General features: G+C 39.9%; 1 protein-coding gene across 3 annotated transcripts in view; it reads left to right on the top strand.

Annotated features, from left to right (window-relative positions):
- The first annotated feature begins 16,393 nt into the window (after positions 1 to 16,393).
- LOC126236472 (uncharacterized) overlaps positions 16,394 to 23,440 on the top strand; it is a 51,893-nt gene continuing 44,846 nt past the window's right edge. For 2 of the 3 annotated variants that reach the window (XM_049945808.1, XM_049945816.1), the window contains exons 1-2: positions 16,638 to 16,704; positions 17,628 to 17,732. In XM_049945808.1, the coding sequence (XP_049801765.1) occupies positions 16,680 to 16,704; positions 17,628 to 17,732 (130 nt within the window). In that variant the 5' untranslated portion in view covers positions 16,638 to 16,679. Of the gene's footprint in view, positions 16,426 to 16,637; positions 16,705 to 17,627; positions 17,733 to 23,440 lie in introns of those variants that run through there. The other variant, XM_049945825.1, reaches the window with a different exon arrangement.

The raw sequence follows: 23,440 nt of genomic DNA, 5'->3' as shown, positions 1-23,440 counted from the left end.
ATACTTCTTGTCACCAGGCGGCACTGCTACACAAGTTCTGTCTCCCTGATGACGTCATGAGCCTCAACCAATCAGCAGACCCAATTCCCTGGCGTTCCCTAGACGCAAGTATGACTGCGGTTAGCCTTGACGCTGCATCACAGACAGGAGCGCCTGCGATGGTGTACTCAACGACGAACCTGGGTGCACGAAAGCAAAACGTCATTTTTTCCGATGAATCCAGGTTCTGTTTACATCATCATGATGGTCACATTCTTGTTTGGCGACATCGCGGTGAACGCACATTGGAAGCGTGTATTCGTCATCACCATACTGGCGTACCACCCGGCGTGATGGTATGGGGTGCCATTGGTTACATGTCTCAGTCGCCTCTTCTTCGCATTGACGGCACTTTGGACAGTGGACGTTACATTTCAGATGTGTTACGACCCATGACTCTACCCTTCATTCGATCCCTGCGAAACCCTACATTTCAGCAGGATAATGCACGACCACATGCTGCAGGTCCTGTACAGGCCTTTCCCGACACGGAAAATGTTCGACTGCTCTCCTGGCCAGCACATTCTCCAGATCTCTCACCAATTGAAAACGTCTGGTCAATGGTGGTCGAGCAACTGGCTCGTCAAAATACGCCAGTCATTACTCTTGATGAACTGTGGTATTGTGTTGAAGCTGCATGGGCAACTGTACCTGTACATGCCATCCAAGCTCTGTTTGACTCAATGCCCAGGTGTATCAAGGCCGTTATTACGGCCAGAGGTGGTTGTTCTGGGTACTGATTTCTCAGGATCTATGCACCCAAATTGCGTGAAAATTTAATCACCTGTCAGTTCTAGTATAATATATTTGTCCAATGAATACCTGTTTATCATCTGCATTTCTTCTTGGTGTATTTTAATGGCCAGTAGTGTAGCTAGTAAAGAGAACTTCTAAATGTCTCTGCATTAGTGAAAGCACAGTGAAGCGAATTTTGTGAGAATATTGAGAAACTTCATGTCTTGTATCACCAAAAAAGAGTTTTGGTAGGCGAAGAAGTTTGTATTGGATGAGTTTACACATGGAGTCATAAGCAGAAAAATCCATGACTTCTGTGTGGGACAGCAGTGGAAGACACATTGGAAAAGTTGAAGACTGAAGTGGGAGATTTTCTTGATATGAGTGAAACAACTGTTTGGCGTGCAATTCAAAAATTGGATTTCAGATATGAAAAGTTGACAAAAACTTGTGTTGATGGAAAATAACAACGTAACAGGCAAAAGAGACGAGTTCTTGCGGGAAATAAGACATTTCCGCAACACTGGATGGACTATTTAATAAATTGATGAGGCTTGTGTGGTGCAAATGATTCCAGAAAGTTTGGTTAGCAGGAACAAAAAGTGCCATATGCATCATAAATGTATACGCTTATCACAGAGGAAGTGTCCAGCTGGAAAGGAGTAACTCAAACACAGTCTAGTTCAGGGAAAATGATTATAATGTGCCACATTGGGAATGAAGATGGGTTCCTGCAAAATACTGGCTTATATTTCACTGGGCAAAAAGGAGGTGCAGATTATCATTCTGAAATGAATGCCAAATGCTACAAAAAGTAATTTAGGAGCATTCTCGAAAAATTACCAAATAAATTGTTTTAGACCAGGCTCCATATAACATGACGATAAATCCAGTATCACGAAATCCATATGCGAAATGGAGACAGGATTCTTTTATTGAATGGATGGAGAACAATATTGTAGATCCTCCATGTAATGCCACATCATATGAGGAATTTACTACAGCTGGTCTATAGGAACATGCGCGACTGCACTCCAAGACACAGAAATACCGTTGGGAATGTGTATTGCAAACAGGGGAGAAGGAAATAAAACTTGTGTGGTTGCCTACAGTGCATTGCGAATTGAATGTCATTGAACTTATCTAGGCATTTGTCAAGAACTAGGTAACAAAGGAGAACAAGAATTTTAAAATAAATAGTATTTTGCAGTTGTGTCGCCCATCTCTGGAAGGTGGTCCCCAAAGTATCCGTGTCATGTATACAAACCTGAAAACAGTTAAGCACAAAGAGCCCACCGTCTTGACATATCAATCAAAAAGATGGATGACTGCAATAACAGCAGCAGCAAGACCTAGGCTGGCAGCGAAAGCGATTAAGGCAGGTTTTTTTCAGTCATCATTCTCCACTGCACAATTTATTCTAGCCAATCGACTTCTCTATTTACTGTTGAAATGTGCTATACAAATGTTCATTTATTGTGAGGTGCTTGCATATCAAGCATTTATTTGCAATTCCCGTATTATTTGCCTGTACTTGCATCAAAAACTGAATGCGACCATGCTGTACTGGAATGCGACTACGCTGTTGCTGTTTTTCACTGATGACTAGGCGCCTTTGGCACATTACAACTGTGGTGGCGCACTGGTATGACACCTACGGCACACCATAGCCTCGCATATATTGCAGCTACTAACACAATTGCTTGACAAATTCTTAACTAACGAACTCGAGGAGTATTCATCAGTAAAAGATATATGATGTAACCAAACAGTTTCAAGCTTAACACCAGTGCCTTCTCTGCTGCAATAGCTACAACGCTAAGCTTAATCACACCGTCTTGCATTTGACATTATAGCGATGAAACGAGCCATCAGAAAATAACGAAAATCTGTCTGTAAATACACTCCTGGAAATGGAAAAAAGAACACATTGACACCGGTGTGTCAGACCCACCATACTTGCTCCGGACACTGCGAGAGGGCTGTACAAGCAATGATCACACGCACGGCACAGCGGACACACCAGGAACCGCGGTGTTGGCCGTCGAATGGCGCTAGCTGCGCAGCATTTGTGCACCGCCGCCGTCAGTGTCAGCCAGTTTGCCGTGGCATACGGAGCTCCATCGCAGTCTTTAACACTGGTAGCATGCCGCGACAGCGTGGACGTGAACCGTATGTGCAGTTGACGGACTTTGAGCGAGGGTGTATAGTGGGCATGCGGGAGGCCGGGTGGACGTACCGCCGAATTGCTCAACACGTGGGGCGTGAGGTCTCCACAGTACATCGATGTTGTCGCCAGTGGTCGGCGGAAGGTGCACGTGCCCGTCGACCTGGGACCGGACCGCAGCGACGCACGGATGCTCGCCAAGACCGTAGGATCCTACGCAGTGCCGTAGGGGACCGCACCGCCACTTCCCAGCAAATTAGGGACACTGTTGCTCCTGGGGTATCGGCGAGGACCATTCGCAACCGTCTCCATGAAGGTGGGCTATGGTCCCGCACACCGTTAGGCCGTCTTCCGTTCACGCCCCAACATCGTGCAGCCCGCCTCCAGTGGTGTCGCGACAGGCGTGAATGGAGGGACGAATGGAGGCGTGTCGTCTTCAGCGATGAGAGTCGCTTCTGCCTTGGTGCCAATGATGGTCGTATGCGTGTTTGGCGCCGTGCAGGTGAGCGCCACAATCAGGACTGCATACGACCGAGGCACACAGGGCCAACACCCGGCATCATGGTGTGGGGAGCGATCTCCTACACTGGCCGTACACCACTGGTGATCGTCGAGGAGACACTGAATAGTGCACGGTACATCCAAACCGTCATCGAACCCATCGTTCTACCATTCCTAGACCGGCAAGGGAACTTGCTGTTCCAACAGGACAATGCACGTCCGCATGTATCCCGTGCCACCCAACGTGCTCTAGAAGGTGTAAGTCAACTACCCTGGCCAGCAAGATCTCCGGATCTGTCCCCCATTGAGCATGTTTGGGACTGGATGAAGCGTCGTCTCACGCGGTCTGCACGTCCAGCACGAACGCTGGTCCAACTGAGGCGCCAGGTGGAAATGGCATGGCAAGCCGTTCCACAGGACTACATCCAGCATCTCTACGATCGTCTCCATGGGAGAATAGCAGCCTGCATTGCTGCGAAAGGTGGATATACACTGTACTAGTGCCGACATTGTGCATGCTCTGTTGCCTGTGTCTATGTGCCTGTGGTTCTGTCAGTGTGATCATGTGATGTATCTGACCCCAGGAATGTGTCAATAAAGTTTCCCCTTCCTGGGACACTGAATTCACGGTGTTCTTATTTCAATTTCCAGGAGTGTAGAATAATGTTGCATCTTTAAACTGTGGAAAAGGAAATTTTTCTCCTAATCACGGACTGATTTTTATGCGTCATTAAAGTTGACACTCACCGAATGAAGCTAGAGAAAGCACAGTTTCTCTTAAATATTACCGCATATGTTGCCCTCATTTCAGGTAAGACACGATATTCATACACTGAATAAAATTAGACATTTCCAAGATTCCGGAAAGGTATAACATATCGATGTTTGTAATGCAATGAGGCCAGAATATGAGCTCAAAGTCAGGAGTCAGTTATTATGAAATGGTCAGAAGTTAAGTATCTGTTCATACTTGACATGATGTGTTTCGAAAAATTATTATCAAGAACAAATATTTCCATACGTAATTTATATGACGTTTATATGTGTATTCTGCCTTTCATGCCCTGCAACTGTCTTTTTATGGTTTACTGCAATGAGAAATTCAGACAGATTTATTTTGTCTGAAGCATCACAAAAATACCTATGTAAACATTTTTACTTTATTATGAGAAGAAATGCATAATGCTAAGCATGAAAAAACAGGTAACTCGTCGAATGTTTCCCTTTTTAAATGATGATTGCCATTTCTGCCGGAGATCGTCTCGGACCTAGGTTAAGATTTTTAACAACAACCAAAAACTATCCCGGCTTGCAATATACAACTCGAATACTACAGTGAGAAATTTCATGTGTTATTCGACAAACATGTGCCTAGAGAGGGGAGGTCAGAGAGGAGTGAGAGAGATGGGGCTTGGTGGAGGATGGATCGAACACAGCTGATTGCTACAGCTATTTGTTACAACTTTCTAATCTCCTATTGTGAGTTGTGTCTTACGAAGAATTATGTATTTCACATACTTTGGAACGGTCATTGTGGTGACAGCCACGCACCAAATATGTTCGACGTCATTTTAAAGCTTCCCTTGCAGGAATGATCATCGTGGACTCGCAAGGGATCACGGTAGCGCGACCATGGAGACATCTATCAGATTAGTCAGTAATCGAGTGTCCCCATTACTGTTAACGTTAGACGCTTATTGTTGGGAATCTATTAGAGATCCTAGTACTTAGCCGCAGATCTGTGACGTCACAGATCTCTCAAGCGTAACTGTGTAGGCTTTGTTTCTATGTGGTGTTGCATCTCCCTCCAGTGCTTCAAAAATAAAAGCTGACGTTAGCATTTATACTCATAATTCCAACCCCAAAGAAAGCAATGTTCACAGGTGTGAAAATTACCGAACTATCAGTTAAATAAATCATGGTTGCAAAATACTAACATGCATCCATTACAGAACAACGGAAAAACTGGTAGAAGCCGGCCTTGGGGAAGATACCTTTGGATTCTGGAGTCATTTAGGAACGCGTGAGTCAGTACTGACCCTATGAGCCGGCCTTAGTGACCGAGCGGTTCTAGGCGCTACAGTCAGGAACCGCGCGACCGCTACGGTCGCAGGTTCGAATCCTCCCTCGGGCATGGATGCGTGTGATGTCCTTAGGTTAGTTAGGTTTAAGTAGTTCTAAGGACTGATGTCCACAGTAGTTAAGTCCCATAGTGCTCAGAACTATTTTTTGGACCCTATGACTTCTCTTAGAAGATACGCTAAGGCAAGGCAAACTTACATTTGTAGCATTTGTAGACTTAGAGAAAGCTTTTGACAATGTTGACTGGAATACTCTCTTTCAAATTCTGAAGATGGCAGGGTCAACTACAAGGAGCGAAAGGCTATTTAAGATTTTTACAGAAACCATATGGCAGTTATACGAGTCGAGGAACACAGAAGTGAAGCAGTGGTTGATAAGGGAGTGAGGCAGGCTTGTAGCCTATCTCTGATGATATTCAATCTGTATATTGAGCAAGCTGTAAAGGAAACAAAATAAAAATTTGGAGTAGTAATTAAAAACTATGGAGAAGAAATAAAAACTTAAAGGTTTGCCAACGACATTGTAATTCTGTCAGACAGCAAAGGACCTGGAAGAGCAGTGGAACGGAATGTACAGTGTCTTGAAAGGAGGGTATAGGATGAACATCAACAAAAGCAAAACGAGGATAATGGAATGTAGTCGAATTAAATTAGGTGATGCTGAGGGAATTAGATTAGGGAATGAGACACTTAAAGTAGTAGATGAATTTTGCTATTTGGGAAGCAAAATAACTGATGATGACCGATGTATGGAGGATATAAAATATACACTGGCAATGGGAAGGAAAGCGTTTCTGAAGAAGATATATTTGTTAACATTGAGTATAGATTTAAGTGTCAGTAAGTCGTTTCTGAAAGTATTTGTATGGAGCGTAGCCTTGTATGGAAGTGAAACGTCGATGGTAAATAGTTTAGACAAGAAGAGAATAGAAGCTTTCGAAATGTGGTGCTCTGTAGCTTCTATTCTCTTCTTGTCTAAACTGAAGATTAGATGGGTAGATCACGTGACTAATGAGGAGGTAGTGAATAGAATTGGGGAGAAGAGAAATTTGTGGCACAACTTGACTAGAAGGAAGGATCGGTTGGTAGGACACATTCTGGGGCATCAAGGGACCGTCAGTTTAATACTGGAGGAAAGTGTGGAGGGTAAAAATTGTACAGGGAGACCCAGGCATGAATACACTAAACACAATCAGAAGGATGTAGAATTCAGTAGTTACTCAGAGATGAAGAAGTTTACATAGGATAGAGTAGCATGGAGGGCTGCATCAAACCAGTCTCAGGACTGAAGACCACAACAACAACAAGTTTCAGAAATACAAATATGCCAAATCGGATGGTTCTTTTTGATACACCCTGTATGTTTCTGGTTCCTGAATGCGTTCAGAACTTGAACTCCTAAATACACTTGGCTGTCAGGAAGAAACTTTGACTTGTTGTTGGGCTCAATGTCAATCAATTTATTGGACATAGCGCCACTCCTTGTGGCAAAGCAATATTTCCCTGTAACTCTTTGTCAAATTTTCATGTAAGATAATGATAACAACTTTGCCACTCCAGAAATCTGTGAATTTTGCTAAAAATATGGGCCAAAATTAATTAGACAATTTTAAAAAGTTGTCACTGAGCGATCAGTGAATTTCTGCTGCCGCAAACAGCCTCCCCTCTAAGACATTAAAATGAAAATAGAGATGCAGAGCATACCACTGTTCTGATGTTCTCACTACAAAGACCTGCAAAGATAGCCATCTTCTCTGTGTGATGCATACAATATTTTATAAATTCTGATATACAAAAAAGTTTGAAATTAATGCATTAGTGTCTTTCTCTTAGCACTAGGTTTGAAATGGTTATGAATGTTCCTAGACAGGTCTTCAGAATGCCCAGAAAGACATTTAAAAGCTTCACTGGTGCATATATGAAGCCACTTACATACGCATTTGTGAATATTTAATCCAAGACATTTTTCAGTTGACCAAGTAGCAACAGTGTTTCTTGACCCCATTATAGAATTACAACCGTCAGATGCAAATCCTACAATACTGTTTTCAGAAATATTGTACTCATAAAATGAAAGTATTAGATTCGAATAAAGGTTTTTACTCGTTGCAACTTCACTAGCCTTTCATACTCACCTGGCTTAAAAATTTCACAAAGATTCCAAACTCTAATTTCAGTTCTATTTGTGTCTTTATCATGAATTTTTAACGTCCTTTGGCTGATCAGTAAGAGGACTGAATTTTGTATGCCTCAGTTTTTTGCAAGTTTCTTCTTATGGCTTTCTTCTATCGCGTTCTTTACTATCTGGGAACATTTAGTGTGACACAGACTTACAGCGTCATCGACTTAAGAATCAAGAAAGCAACTACACTCCTGGAAATTGAAATAAGAACACCGTGAATTCATTGTCCCAGGAAGGGGAAACTTTATTGACACATTCCTGGGGTCAGATACATCACATGATCACACTGACAGAACCACAGGCACATAGACACAGGCAACAGAGCATGCACAATGTCGGCACTAGTACAGTGTATATCCACCTTTCGCAGCAATGCAGGCTGCTATTCTCCCATGGAGACGATCGTAGAGATGCTGGATGTAGTCCTGTGGAACGCCTTGCCATGCCATTTCCACCTGGCGCCTCAGTTGGACCAGCGTTCGTGCTGGACGTGCAGACCGCGTGAGACGACGCTTCATCCAGTCCCAAACATGCTCAATGGGGGACAGATCCGGAGATCTTGCTGGCCAGGGTAGTTGACTTACACCTTCTAGAGCACGTTGGGTGGCACGGGATACATGCGGACGTGCATTGTCCTGTTGGAACAGCAAGTTCCCTTGCCGGTCTAGGAATGGTAGAACGATGGGTTGTCCTGATTGTGGCGCTCACCTGCACGGCGCCAAACACGCATACGACCATCATTGGCACCAAGGCAGAAGCGACTCTCATCGCTGAAGACGACACGTCTCCATTCGTCCCTCCATTCACGCCTGTCGCGACACCACTGGAGGCGGGCTGCACGATGTTGGGGCGTGAGCGGAAGACGGCCTAACGGTGTGCGGGACCGTAGCCCAGCTTCATGGAGACGGTTGCGAATGGTCCTCGCCGATACCCCAGGAGCAACAGTGTCCCTAATTTGCTGGGAAGTGGCGGTGCGGTCCCCTACGGCACTGCATAGGATCCTACGGTCTTGGCGTGCATCCGTGCGTCGCTGCGGTCCGGTCCCAGGTCGACGGGCACGTGCACCTTCCGCCGACCACTGGCGACAACATCGATGTACTGTGGAGACCTCACGCCCCACGTGTTGAGCAATTCGGCGGTATGTCCACCCGGCCTCCCGCATGCCCACTATACGCCCTCGCTCAAAGTCCGTCAACTGCACATACGGTTCACGTCCACGCTGTCGCGGCATGCTACCAGTGTTAAAGACTGAGATGGAGCTCCGTATGCCACAGCAAACTGGCTGACACTGACGGCGGCGGTGCACAAATGCTCCGCAGCTAGCGCCATTCGACGGCCAACACCGCGGTTCCTGGTGTGTCCGCTGTGCCGTGCGTGTGATCATTGCTTGTACAGCCCTCTCGCAGTGTCCGGAGCAAGTATGGTGGGTCTGACACACCGGTGTCAATGTGTTCTTTTTTCCATTTCCAGGAGTGTATTAACTAAACCCTCCAGATGATCTACAAAATTGAAAGGAAGACCGTGTTCTCCCACGAATCCTGCCAATTTAATTTCTGCAATGTGAACCAGATTATTTAAAGATATTTCTGCGGTAGATGATTTCACAAATGTACTCAGTATTGCCAGGTGTTTAGATGACACCCCCTTCATTTTTTGACATGATTTTTCACTTGCAAAATTTTTTTTAATGCATCCCAATTCACATAAAAAAGTTACGTTACAGATTCTACATCTAGCACATGTGGAGTTCGATTCATCAGCGCATATCCAACTTTTAAATTCGGAATTAGTTTCCCAAAATTTTCTATATTTTTTATTTTCGCCCCTTATATTTAAACACGTCTGCTGTACCACTCACTATCCTCCCTTGAGTCAACGATTTAGCTGTAATCCTTTTCACCTTACATATGAGCATTGCGTGCTGTGCAACGCAATCAATGCGGTGAATACCCCACGGGGATTCATCTCTGGGAACAACCTAAAGCTGTTGGCACACGGGACTAGTCAGCTAACGTAGACGTGCACGCAAATGGGATATCCCACGGCATGAGACTCAATGTTTTCGGCACACGGCACGAGCTGGTTGACGTGATTTTGTGCTCTCCATCGGTGGTTGTCTGATTTATTTGGCTCGCTAACCATACAGTTTGTTCACAAAAATGGATGCGCATAGAATTCCTGTCTTAGCTCTATTAAAAGGAACATTTCGTTTCTTGGCTGTACACTAGTCATGTTTTTCTCTCTGTGATATACATAAATAAAATTTTTATACCCGTGAACGTGTAATATGACAAAAATGAAAGACACATGTCCACTCAGGAAAGAGAGCTTATAAAAGTTCACCAAATCACACACACACACACACACACACACACACACACTTTTGACACAGAGCGTACTCATATTAACATAACCTCAAATATTACAGAAATTGTTTTACTAATTTCATATGAAACTCTCGCATCTGTTTGGAAAACGCGAAGGTGAAAGAAAAGGTTCCATATTAGAAGACGCGAACACCTCTCTGCTCTATTGCTCGTTCTCTATTGCAATGCCTCAGTCAACTACACTAAGCTTACATGCACCTGCACTTTCGACTTTTGTACCATGTTTGTGTACATCTTTATTTAGGAGGTGTTTATCGCTTGACCTTACCACCATTATGCTTTGGTATATGTACAGTGAATATACTGTCATAATATTATAGTGTACAAAAGCTTGCTTACAGGTCTATCTTGGTGGTATTTTTGCAATGCATCTCACTGCCCTTTTCTGAATTGTGAATATTCTTTTTAAGTAGCCAGCTTGTGCACTTCCCCATATATGAACAAAATAAGACATGTGTGGGAAGACAAGTCCATAATACATTGATCTGAGGACTTTATCATCCACAGTCGTAGCTGTTTTATGCATGATGAAGATCTGTTTGTTCATCTTTTTTTATTGATTCTTAATTATATAATAAGTCATAATAAGAACGACATGTTTTCATGGATCTTGAATGGGTCGTTGCTTTAAAACAGCTTACTCTCATTACACACGACCTGTAGGCCTAATGCGTATATAACTAAAAACGAAAATTCTTTATCCACCAAAATGACTTTTCCAGTCATTTTATTACAACTCGTACCGATATCGATTCATCTCGAGACATTTCAACGTGTTGGTGCTTAAAAGAAGCATGGGGTGTAGTGTATAAAGTAAAACCCACCAAACATAGGCTGCTGCTGAAATAAGCACAATACGGTGTCTTGCTCTCTGTTGGGGAAGTAGGGAGCGTTCTTGCTTTCTATTGGTTCTACTTTATATGGCATGTTGCCGATATTTCGCAGAACTTATTTTGTTTCACGTGACGAAATGACTTCTCAATGAGAAATAGCAGGAAGTAACGTCACAAAACACGTTGAGCAGCACGTCAACTCGGACCGGTGCCGACGTCATACGTGGAGTTACGCAACCGCAGTGTAATGAAATTAGGAAATCTCACAGTTGAACAGACTGGCAAGCATACTGCTCAAAATCATATTTGTGAAATATATCGTCAAAAGTTAAATAAGCTATAAAAATTCATATAATGAAATATTAACAATAGTTAAGTTTCATATTTATTTATTTATTCATTCTTTGCCCATGGATTCCAGCTGAAAATCCAGCTGAGAGTATTGGGTGTGTCATACAATAGGCTATTAACATCAAACTTGATTTCACTGTATACAAATGAAACAATAACAGAAATAGTCTATAAGCATACAAAGGTATTACATGCTTCACATTATGTATTCACACAAATCGAAACAACATACAGAAATGATAATTTTTAAAGGTATATTTCAGTAATGGTATAACATAATTAAACACCATCTTAGTATTCACTCAAACTATATATACATTTCTCTGTGAGATATAGTTTCAAATGATTTTTAAAACATTTTAGGTCTGTTTCTTTTTTAATGATGTTAGGGAGTTTATTAAAAAACCTTTCCCCTGCTTCTTCAGGGGCAGTAATAGACAGTTTTAGATTTCTGTTGTATCATGTAGTAATTTTCATTTCCTCTTGTACCGTGTTTGTGTACATCTTTATTTAGGAGGTGTTTATCGCTTGACCTTACCACCATTATGCTTTGGTATTTGTACAGTGAATATACTGTCATAATATTATAGTGTACAAAAGCTTGCTTACAGGTCTATCTTGGTGGTATTTTTGCAATGCATCTCACTGCCCTTTTCTGAATTGTGAATATTCTTTTTAAGTAGCCAGCTTGTGCACTTCCCCATATGTGAACAAAATAAGACATGTGTGGGAAGACAAGTCCATAATACATTGATCTGAGGACTTTATCATCCACAGTCTTAGCTGTTTTATGCATGATGAAGATCTGTTTGTTCACCTTTTTACACAATGCATCTATTTTTGTTTATATTTTTACACAATGCATCTATGTGCTCCCCCCATGCCAAATATTTGTCTATTATAGTTCCTAGAAAATTTGTGCTGGTTACTTCTTTAATAGTCTTTCCATTTATATTATAATTTTTACTATGCTGGGTCTGAAATACTACATTCATTGTTTTAGGCTGATTCATAAACAGGTTGTTTTGTGTTAGATATTTATTTGCATTTTCGATATTCAGGAGTACTTCCTTCTCAAGCTCCTCCTTTGTGTCAGCTGTGCAAATGATTGTTGTGTCATCAGCATACATTATAAGTTTCTGATTTATATAGCTAGAGAAGTCATTTACGCAGAGTATAAATAGTATTGGCCCAAGCACTGACCATTGTGGCACACAATATTTAACTGATTGCGATTCTGATCTGTAGTTTGTTATATTTCCCCCACTAGTATGTCTGATTTCCGTGCATTGTTTCCTATTTGTAATGTATGATTTAAGTATGTCATAGCATTTTCCTCTAATTCCATACTGATATAATTTCATCATTAATTTTGAGTGGTTCACACAATCAAATGCCTTAGACAGGTCCATAAAAATCCCACAAGTATTTTGTTGCCTGTCAAGTAAATTAAGAATGTGCTCAATTATATCTGTTGATCCTGTTTTTGTTGACTTCCCTTCTCTGAAACCATGTTGTGATGAATGCAGTATACTGTACTTTGTTATAAAACTTACAATTCTATTTTCCTTATTATCATTTCATAGATTTTAGCAAATTTTGAGATCGGTGATGTTGGCCTGTAAATTCCTAATTCATCCCTGTGCCCTTTCTTAAATATTAGTTTCACTTTACTTACTTTCAGTGAATCTGGAAATATATCTTCTTCTATCGCAGCATTCAGCTTGTGTGTCAATGGTTTTAATATACAGATTAGATTAGATTAGATTAGATTAGATTAATACTAGTTCCATGGATCATGAATACGATATTTCGTAATGATGTGGAACGAGTCGAATTTTCCAATACATGACATAATTAGGTTAATTTAACAACATACTTAAGTTAATATAACAACTTTATTTTATTGTGTTTTTTTGTTTTCTTTATTTTTTATTTTTATTTTTTTTATTTTTTTAATATTTTTTTTTCTTTTTTTAATTTATATCTAAAAATTCCTCTATGGAGTAGAAGGAGTTTCGATACTATTTGGTAAGTGACCAAAGACTTTAGTGCCAGTATAATTCACCCCTTTCTGTGCCAAAGTTAGATTTAATCTTGAATAGTGAAGATCATCCTTTCCCCTAGTATTGTAGTTATGCACACTGCTATTACTTTTGAATTGGGTTTGGTTGTTAATAACAAATTTCATAAGAGAGTATATATACTGAGAAGCTACTGTGAATATCCCTAGATCCTTAAATAAATGTCTGCAGGATGATCTTGGGTGGACTCCAGCTGTTATTCTGATTACACGCTTTTATGCAATACATACTTTATTCCTCAGTGATGAGTTACCCCAAAATATGATGCCATATGAAAGCAATGAGTGAAAATAGGCGTAGTAAGCTAATTTACTTCCTTTATGAGATGTGATGTGACACCATCCAAGCCAGATGAATGTTTAATTTTAAGTTGTTTTATTAGGTTTGACACTTCTGTATCTGTTGTAGGTATGAAAACCATAGTACGATTTTTATGTGGGGCGTTTAACAATTTACTTACTGCATTTGTTTTATTTTGTCTTATTAATTCGTCTGCTACAGTAATATATCTTTTAAATGTATTGACTATTTCTAGAGGGTTTGCATTGCTTTTCCCACTCATCAGCAGGCAGATGTCCTCTGCCCGATTTGTTATTTTTCCTCTCTCTTCATTAATGAAAGACCATAAACCTTTTGAGTAGTTCTTTCCCTTATCTATAGACATTCTGATGAATGATGGTTTAGTTTCTCTGATGAAACTACAGTACTCTTTCTTTTCTATTTTATACAGTGTGTTGTAGGCCTCAGTATTTTTTGTTTGGAGAGGTCATAATACACTCTCAGAATATTTCTGGTATGGATTACTTCTCCAGTCACCCAACTTTTCTTTTTTTGTTGCTTTTTGACAAGCCTTTTACTAACAGGACATGTAAAATCATAATAATAATTGAATAAAGAAAAAACAGGTCCCATTTGGTGTTTCTATCTTTAGCTACATATATTGTTTCCCTGTTTTCTGCCTCTAACATTTTTTAGCAGATTTATGTTATGTGGGTAGTTCTGTCTTCTCATCTCCCATATCTTCTGCACTGAATCACTAGTCTTTATATTTATGTCTATCATGATTGCAAAATGGTCTGCTAATGTGGAGTTTATTACCTGTGTGTCACAATAGCATGTAGGAATATTTGTTATTACATGATCAATTATATTTTCACTATGCATTGTTACTCTGTTGTGTTTATCTATTTTTATTGTTAGATTGTATATGCACAATAAGTCCAGTACGGCCGTAATATTGTCTGTATTTTTACTTGTGTCTATGTTCAGATCTCCTATAATGATCAAATAAGCATATGTTTTTGAGAGTTGTTGGATTATACCTTCCAGCTGTTCAAAGAAGGTTTTAAGTACACCATTTGGTGATCCATACAAACCTAATACACAACATAAATTCCCAGCAATTTTATTTTCCAGTGCTGTAGCTTCATAGATCAATTCTATAGTATATTTTGTTATATTTATGGCTTTAGTTCATTTATCGTTAGAAAAAATGGCAACCCCACCACCTTTATAGGAAGCTCTGCAATAACTGGTTACTTTCAGATAATTCTTCAAGTTGTACATTCCTATGTGATTTTCTTTTAGCCCATGTTCTGTAACGACTAGAATTTTTGGCCTATATTCATGTAATATTACCTCTAGTTCCTCTGTTTTATTGTTTATGTATTGAACATTTTGGTGAAGTATTCTAACAGTTGGCTTTAAATTTAATAGTTCCCCTTCCTGTAATATATTAAGCATTTCACTTGCTCCCTTTGCTTCTGGTACTATACAGTGAATTTTTTCAGTTTGTGTCGTTAAACCTGGGCCATATCTTTGTCCTATGTTTATATTCCTCTCACTATTGTCACACTGATATTTAAGATGGACAGTTTTACTTACATCTTTTTCCATGTACTCTTTCTGCTTACGAGATACCATAAGAAATCCTCACTTAGTGTAGCAGGTCTCCTAGTTCTCAGTCATCTGTCTTGACTGGAAGCTGCTTCTGCTGTTGATCTCCCAGGCCTCACGACCTCATCTGTGTGGTTGCTGTTGCTGGTGGCTCCTGTGCTCTCCGACTTGGTGACTGCCCTTCTTTGTTAGCTGCTGCATAAGGTCGTACAACAGACGTATGATCCGAGGGGTGGATCGTATGTTCGCAAACCGTCTTAAATTATCTTATATTTACGATCGTACCGTTGGCAACGCTGGATCCTACAATACCGTACTGAAGTAGCAGCAAGAACTCCAATAATGGAGTGAAATGTATGAGCACACTGTTGTCACACAAACCATGCTAGCGACAGATGTCTGTTCTGTAGTGGTCCTTTCTCCATGATAACTCGTGGATGCAATGGCACTGTTACAACAACTTGCGTCTTTTTTTCCCTGGTAGAAGATACGGATACGAGCGGTAGGCGAACTCAACCTACCTCTCCAGATTAATTCTTGAAACGGTTTTTTTTTCCAGTCAGTTTTTAAGCGCCTACTACGGCCTTGGCGCAGGCATACAGCGCCCCCGCCCCATTCCATACTTTTTGGTACGACTGAACGTAATACGTTATCTGGGGTCAACAGAAAGGTCCGATCTTACTCGTCGGCTTTGACCCGTGACGTAAGCGTGTTGTGGTGTGTGACGTCATTACGGCGCGGAAAACCTAATACATGGTTTGATGTACTCTTGTTTAATGAACATGTATACGTAATATGAAGCAATTTGATGAACATATTGATCTGTAGCGTAGCCCACTTGAGGTTAGGTTGGGAGTTTTTTTTTTGGAATGCGGCCGCGGCAGCGGCCGCCTATGATTCGAAAATATTGATTTGACACTAATGAAGCCTGTGGGGGGATGGGGGGGCACTGCAGACTCCCCCCACCGCATAACGACATATTTAGTTTCTCCCCACCCAAAAACCCCCAATCTCCCACGCTTGTCCCGTTACAGTCATTAGGCTTTTTGTGAAACTTGTGTATTTCAGTGTTTACAATACGTATTCGATGTTTTTATATCCGCCATATTGGAATTGTTGTTTATGGTCGTTTCCGCGGTATTTGTGACGTCATGGGTCAAAGCCGACGGGTAAGATCGGACGCTTCTGTATTTCCGTTATCTGTATACTTTTAGTATTTGTACTCCACAATTTAAGCTGCACATTCCATGTTATGCGTGTACGGTTGTCTACTTGTCAGTTAAAGTCAAAATACTGTATTATAATACTCCTTGGCTACCAAAGAGAAGAGTTATCGTGTAGGGTGTAGGCCCTATTATTGGATGTTTTGCTGGCATAAAGACAAATATCTATGCACTACAGTGTATAGCACATGCGTTAAAATATGTTCATCAAGATAAAATATGCAGGTAACACAAATATTTCAAATCCTTTTTAAGTCGATTCTAACTGTAATAACAAAGATTGCCGACAATTACTTCGTCGGGCTTTGATACACTGTTCAAGAAGTGACACCGCGAAATTCAAAATATGGACTGCATCAGAATTTGTCACAATCGAAATTTATTCAGCACGTTTATCAACAAAGGCACTATTATTGATACTATTTAGCTTGACCACAACAATACCTCATATTTCTATAAAAAGTAGTCGAGTTTTTACTTCGGGATTTGCGACTAATAACTGTGCACTGTTATTTAATTGTTAACATGTAGCATATCATGTGGGGCTTGAAGCAGTGTGTGAAGATCAGCTAGCTGAATGGATGTCGAAGATAACTAGTATCTGCGAACTGTTTCTAGTGGTCTCGCTTGGATATTTACTTTTTATGAAATAGTAGTGAGTTTGGAACATTAGCTTAAATTACTGCAAATGGGGAGCACAGCATTAACTGGACAAGTAATAGTGTGCACTCTTGGCTGCAGACTGTTGTTGACAATGGAACGTAGGAGGTAAATATTCTCCCTTCAATTTCAAAAGACGTTTGTGAGTTCCACCCGAACAACAATATTCTTATAGCAAATATATAGATTACTGAGACATATATAGATCACTGAGAACATTTAGCTGTGTGTTTGAACTGTTGACCTTGTGACCAAAAACTGATCGAGGCACATAGCGTACACTCCTTTGTTCATCTAGTCTAACATCTGCAAGCAATATTATGGGATGGCAAAATAAAAAGAAATGAAATACTCTAAGCTATTCAAACATTATGAGTAATAATTCGAATTAATTATTTGAATAAAATGTTACCCAGTTTAATTAACATGATTGGCTCCTGTATTTTATAAATGTTTGTGAAACAATTATTTTTTACTTCCTTTTTCAGATGATAAGGAGCTACTTGCAAATCCAGATTGCAGAATAGGAAGCCTCCTTGATTATGTTAAAGCAACAATGGCTGAATCAGAGTTATTTGACACTGACTTACATAGTGAGTACTTCAGAGACTTAGTATTGACTAATATGTAATGTACATATTTTACCTACCTGATTTGAATTTCTGCATTGTATCACATTATAGTTAGTGCAGTGATGTTGTGCAACATCAGCTACCTCAAAAGAAGAATATTTGGTAATGAAAGTTGTGCTCATAGTATGGATGCATTAACATACGGTACTGTCAAGCAATTTTCATATGTGCAATATACAGTTCCAATCTTATTTTCTTCAACCAGACTACAGCTACTAATTTTCCTGAGTTTTCAGCTATGGTCTCCAATCATCATCATCTTTTCCAATGGTGCCCAAAGAATGACACTAAAATTGCCTTTTTTTAAAATAAAGAGGTGGCTAGTTTTGAGATGTGTGCTGCCACAAGAACTGAATTTTATAGGTGACCCAAAAAACTTAATATATCCCAGAACATTGTAGAACTGTGAGATTTCTGTAATGAATGTAATGAATAAAAACTGTATTCCAGGTTTCAGGGGGCATGGGACATCTATGGTCTCTTCTTAAATTTTCAGCCTAATGTTGGGCAACATTAATAATGGCTGGATTGTTTCCTAGCCATAGATCTTTGAAGGTGCCAGTATGAGGCATAATAGGACAATCTAATGGATGTGTCACAATAGCAGAAAATGTAGCTGTCAATTTCTAACCTCCACCTCGATAGGTTTGCCTTTACTGGTATAACACCATAACACCTGTTCATAGTATGTAGTGTTTCCTATTCCAACTGGATACATGTTGGCTCAGTTTCTTGTTTGGCATACCATTCTGGAGGTTACATGTTTACACTGTTCATGAAACTTCTTGTGGAGTTTAATGTTACTGGAAACTTGTTCTATGCACACTACATTACATGTTTTTTATGGAAGGTCCTTCTGAACATGTTCTTATACACTATTGCTGAATCATGAATACATGTGGCAGAGAAATGTGCTGCTCTGTTCAGTTTGTCCAGGAGTGTAGCCTTCATACTGCCTCTTGTTAAATGCCGTGTTTCATTCAGGATGATATCCACGTTTTCCATGTGAGTAGATCAAGATTGGGCAGACATACACTGCAGTGGAAAATTACAGGGTCTTACCTTGTGCTGAGGACAATAGCATTTGCTCATCACATACTTCAAGTAAGTTTCTTCAAAATGTCGTCTCTCTTTGCTAGTTTCTTAGAAGTTTGCATACAGAGATTTTTGTAGCTTAAAAATCTGTCAAGGTATACTCTTAGATATTTAGGAATGTCTGTGTATTCTGGCTGCTGCTCTCCTTATGTGTTTTGAGTTTCTGTTTTGCCAGTCTAGATCATAAGTGAAATGCACATACTTTGGAAGTGGGCATATACTTTGGAAGTGGGCATACGGTGCACAGTGCTGACTTTTGTCAGAAGCTGATAGTTCTATCACTGGGTGAAGTTATGAAGAACTTCACCCAATGCTCAAAACCAACATTGACTATTAGAAACATAAATGTAGAGAGCACATTGACTATTATTAGAAACATAAATGTAGAGAGCACATTGACTATTAGTAACAAAAATGTAGGGAGCATCATGAGAACTAAGCAACACATTTTGTCAGAGAAGTGCAAACACTATTGGGATGTTCTGTGTGTTAAGGAAACAAACACAGATGAGAACTCCATTAAATCAGTAATACCTGGTATGGATTTGTACATCTAAATGTGGAAAATTCTGAAGTGAAGAATGTTCTGTGCTTCTCTGAGCACCATGTAACCACAGGAATAGATAAAATAGATATCAGAAGTTATAGATTAGCATCTTTTTCATGTAGAGAGAATATGAAGAAAAAGAGGCATTGAAACATAACAGATGTACACAAGCCAAAATATCGAAACAAGCAGTTTCTGTGTAGATCAGAATGCAGAGGCATGTGCTTGTGGTTATTACTGCAGAATATTTCTTTTGTAATTGTAAGAATCTACTGTTCGACTCTAGGAAACATTCAGATATTTATGAGAAATATAGATGAATTATTGAGCTACATGTAGGACAAAATGTAAAAGTTAGTAGTTTGTGGAGATTTCACTGTAGATTTCTTAAAAGAATTCGACAGGAAAAATGAACTGTAAACATTATTTGACTGTTTCAGTCTGATTTCACTAGTGAATTTTCCCTCATGACCAGCAAAATACCAGCACTTCAGATTGATAATATTTTTACACGCAGTGCTCAGGCTGAAAAAATTAATGTGTACCAAATTGTTAATTGAGTACCTGATCATGATGCACAGTTAATGGAAATAAACAGTGTAGCACCTCACAGGTCTTAGGTATGTTCATACAAAGCAGTGAGCCTTATTATAAATAAAAACAGGGTTCAATGTTTTTAGAGTAAGTTAAAAGAGATGATATTGGATGATGCATTTATAGTAAGAGATCCTAATTTGAAATTCAATATATTCCCGTAGTAACTTTGTGTCACTATTTGTAAGCATATTTCCTAAAAAGTAAAAGAAGGTAAGCTGTGGACAACTAAATGGATTAAAACCTCATGTAAGATGAAAAGGGAAATTTATGTAAAATCCAGAATAAATTAAGATCCAATGTTGCTTGGAATTAGGAATAAAATACTTAAGAAAAGACCTTAAATTGTCCAGAAATAAGCATGCCCAGGTATAAATTTATAATGCAGATAATAAGATTAAATTTGTACAGAATACTGTGAAAGAGCAACCAGTCAGAGTACAAGGTACCATAATAATTACACTAAATGATAATGTTGTGACTCTTAATTCACAAATTGTGAGTACTTTTTGCAATCACTTTCTATATGTAGCATCAAAAATAGAATTAAATAGTTCGATCAAAGAGACAAGATAGTATGTTAAAAATGTCATTCCATAAAACTTCAAGCAACTAGAAGTAGCACCAACATCCTTCAATGAAATTAAAAATTCTAAAGCACAGCTCATATTTGTTGATGAAATTTCAAGCTGGATTCTGAAAAGTTTTTCTGACTTAATAATTAATGTCCTTAATGATGTAATTATGTAATACATCATTGATACAGATAATTTTTCTAGCCATACTAGAATATGCAATTTATTGTTAAACCTCTTTTTAATAATGGCGACAAGAAAGACTTAAATAATTTTTGGCCAATTTCCTTACTGACATCTTACTCCAATAAACGTGGAAAAATAATGGACTCGTACTTGAGGACAGTCTCAACATTTAAGCAGAAATAATTTACTGTGTACATTGTAGTTTGGATTTCAGGAGGTGTTTTTGAGTGGGAGTGGTTTTTATACATTTGCTCATCAAATATTAAAGCCCTAAATTACACAACATAGCCATTTGGTACTTTTTGTGTTCTGTCAAGGCATTTGATGGCATAGACTATGTTACTCTTTAAGTTTTGTGGAATTGACCGCTTTACAGCAACTGGCTTGAATCATACAGAACAAACAGACTGGAAAAACTTGTCCTAATAATTCAAATAATGTTGGAAGGAGAGAAAAGTTTAGACATTGAGGAGAATTCATGAAGGGAGTCCAGCATGGGTCAATTTTGGGTTGACTCCTATTCTTTATATATGTGAATGAAGTTCTACTTATCATTCATTAAGCAGAATTGGTACTTTTTGCAGATGATACTAGTGTTGTAATAAATCCATTAGAGTGAAAGCAACAAAAGAGATTTTTAATGATGTTTCAAAGAATTGTGAAGTGATTCTCTGATACTGAACTTTCCATAAATTTTGGAAAAACACACTTATTCAGTTTTGTGCAAGTTTTGGAGTCATACCAGCAATCTATGTAATACATCTATTTATTTGTTTGTTTGTTCATCCAGGGAACATCTTGCAATGGTATAGAATTTGTCGCCATAACAAAATGAAAATATATAGCTCTAAAATATATGTGCTTACAGAATATATAATTATGCTTTTATGAGGATAGGAGAAATCAGGAAGAGAGGTTGGCTGTGGCCTTGTCTGGAATGATTTAGGAAAACTGTGAAAAATCTAAATCAAAATGGCAGGTCAGAGCAAACCCCATCCTCCTGAATATGTGTCACTGTTTTGACACTGCAGCACCTCATTTGGTTGCCATCTACTGTACAATGTCCTTGTCCGCCGGAAGAATGACGATGGATCGGTCAGCCTTCAGATCATGGATAGCTTGGGCTTCAGCAGTGGTGATGTTGGGAGTAGGATTAAGGTTTTTTAAGAAGGATTGAGAGGCAAGGCTGGAAGTCAGATATATAATAGAGGGAAACATTCCACGTGGGAAAAATATATATCTAAAAACAAAGATGATGTGACTTACCAAACGAAAGTGCTGGCAGGTCGATAGACACACAAACAAACACAAACATACACACAAATTCTAGCTTTCACAACCAACAGTTGCTTCATCAGGAAAGAGGGAAGGAGAGGGAAAGACGAAAGGATGTGGGTTTTAAGGGAGAGGGTAAGGAGTCATTCCAATCCCGGGAGCGGAAAGACTTACCTTAGGGGGGAAAAAAGGAAAAAAGGACGGGTATACACTTGCGCGCACACACACACACACACATATCCATCCCCACATATACAGACACAAGCAGACATATTCAAAGACAAAGAGTTTGGGCAGAGATGTCAGTCGAGGCGGAAGTGCAGAGGCAAAGATGTTGTTGAATGGCAGGTGAGGTATGAGTGGCGGCAACTTGAAATTAGCGGAGATTGAGGCCTGGTGGGTAACGGGAAGAGAGGATATATTGAAGAGCAAGTTCCCATCTCCGAAATTTGGATAGGTTGGTGTTAGTGGGAAGTATCCAGATAACCCAGACGGTGTAACATTGTGCCAAGATGTGCTGGCCGTGCACCAAGGCATGTTTAGCCACAGGGTGATCCTCATTACCAACAAACACTGTCTGCCTGTGTCCATTCATGCGAATGGACAGTTTGTTGCTGGTCATTCCCACATAGAATGCATCACAGTGTAGGCAGGTCAGTTGGTAAATCACGTGGGTGCTTTCACACATGGCTCTGCCTTTGATCGTGTACACCTTCCGGTTTGCAGGACTAGAGTAGGTGGTGGTGGGAGGGTGCATGGGACAGGTGTTACAGCGGGGGCGGTTACAAGGGTAGGAGCCAGAGGGTAGGGAAAGTGGTTAGGGGATTTCATAGGGATGAACTAACAGGTTATGAAGGTTAGGTGGACGGCGGAAAGACACTCTTGGTGGAGTGGGGAGGATTTCATGGAGGATGGATCGATCCACTGCAGTATTACTTGGCCACAAGTTTTTGTGTACCTGTATACCTGGCATCAGACAGCAACCATTTCTGGTACATCAGGCTCACAGTTTCTTGTTTCATTCACAATTGTCAGTATACCACACAGTTGGGCAGCCACCTATGAAAGAGGAAGTTGCAAACTGCTTGTGACTGACCAAGTCACCTGTTCAAAAGCAACGTTTGTGGCACTTTTTTTGAGTCATCAGTCTTCTGACTTGTTTGATGTGGCCCAGCATGAATTCCTCTCCTTTGTCAACTTCTTCATCTCATAGTAGCACCTGCAGCCTATGTGCTCAATTATCTTATGGATTTATTCAAATTTCTTGTGTTCATCTCCAGTTTTTACCCTCTACAGCTCTGTCCAGTATCATGGAAGTTACTCCATAATGTTTTAGCAGGTGTCCTGTATCCTATCCTTTCTTCTTGTCAGTGTTTCCCATATGTTCCTTTTCTCAC

Source organism: Schistocerca nitens, chromosome 1 (genome assembly GCF_023898315.1).
Source record: "Schistocerca nitens isolate TAMUIC-IGC-003100 chromosome 1, iqSchNite1.1, whole genome shotgun sequence".
Classification (NCBI taxonomy): Eukaryota; Metazoa; Arthropoda; class Insecta; order Orthoptera; family Acrididae; genus Schistocerca; species Schistocerca nitens.
The sequence above is the reverse complement of the archived record's forward strand: the minus strand, read 5'-3'. Positions and strand labels throughout refer to the sequence as shown.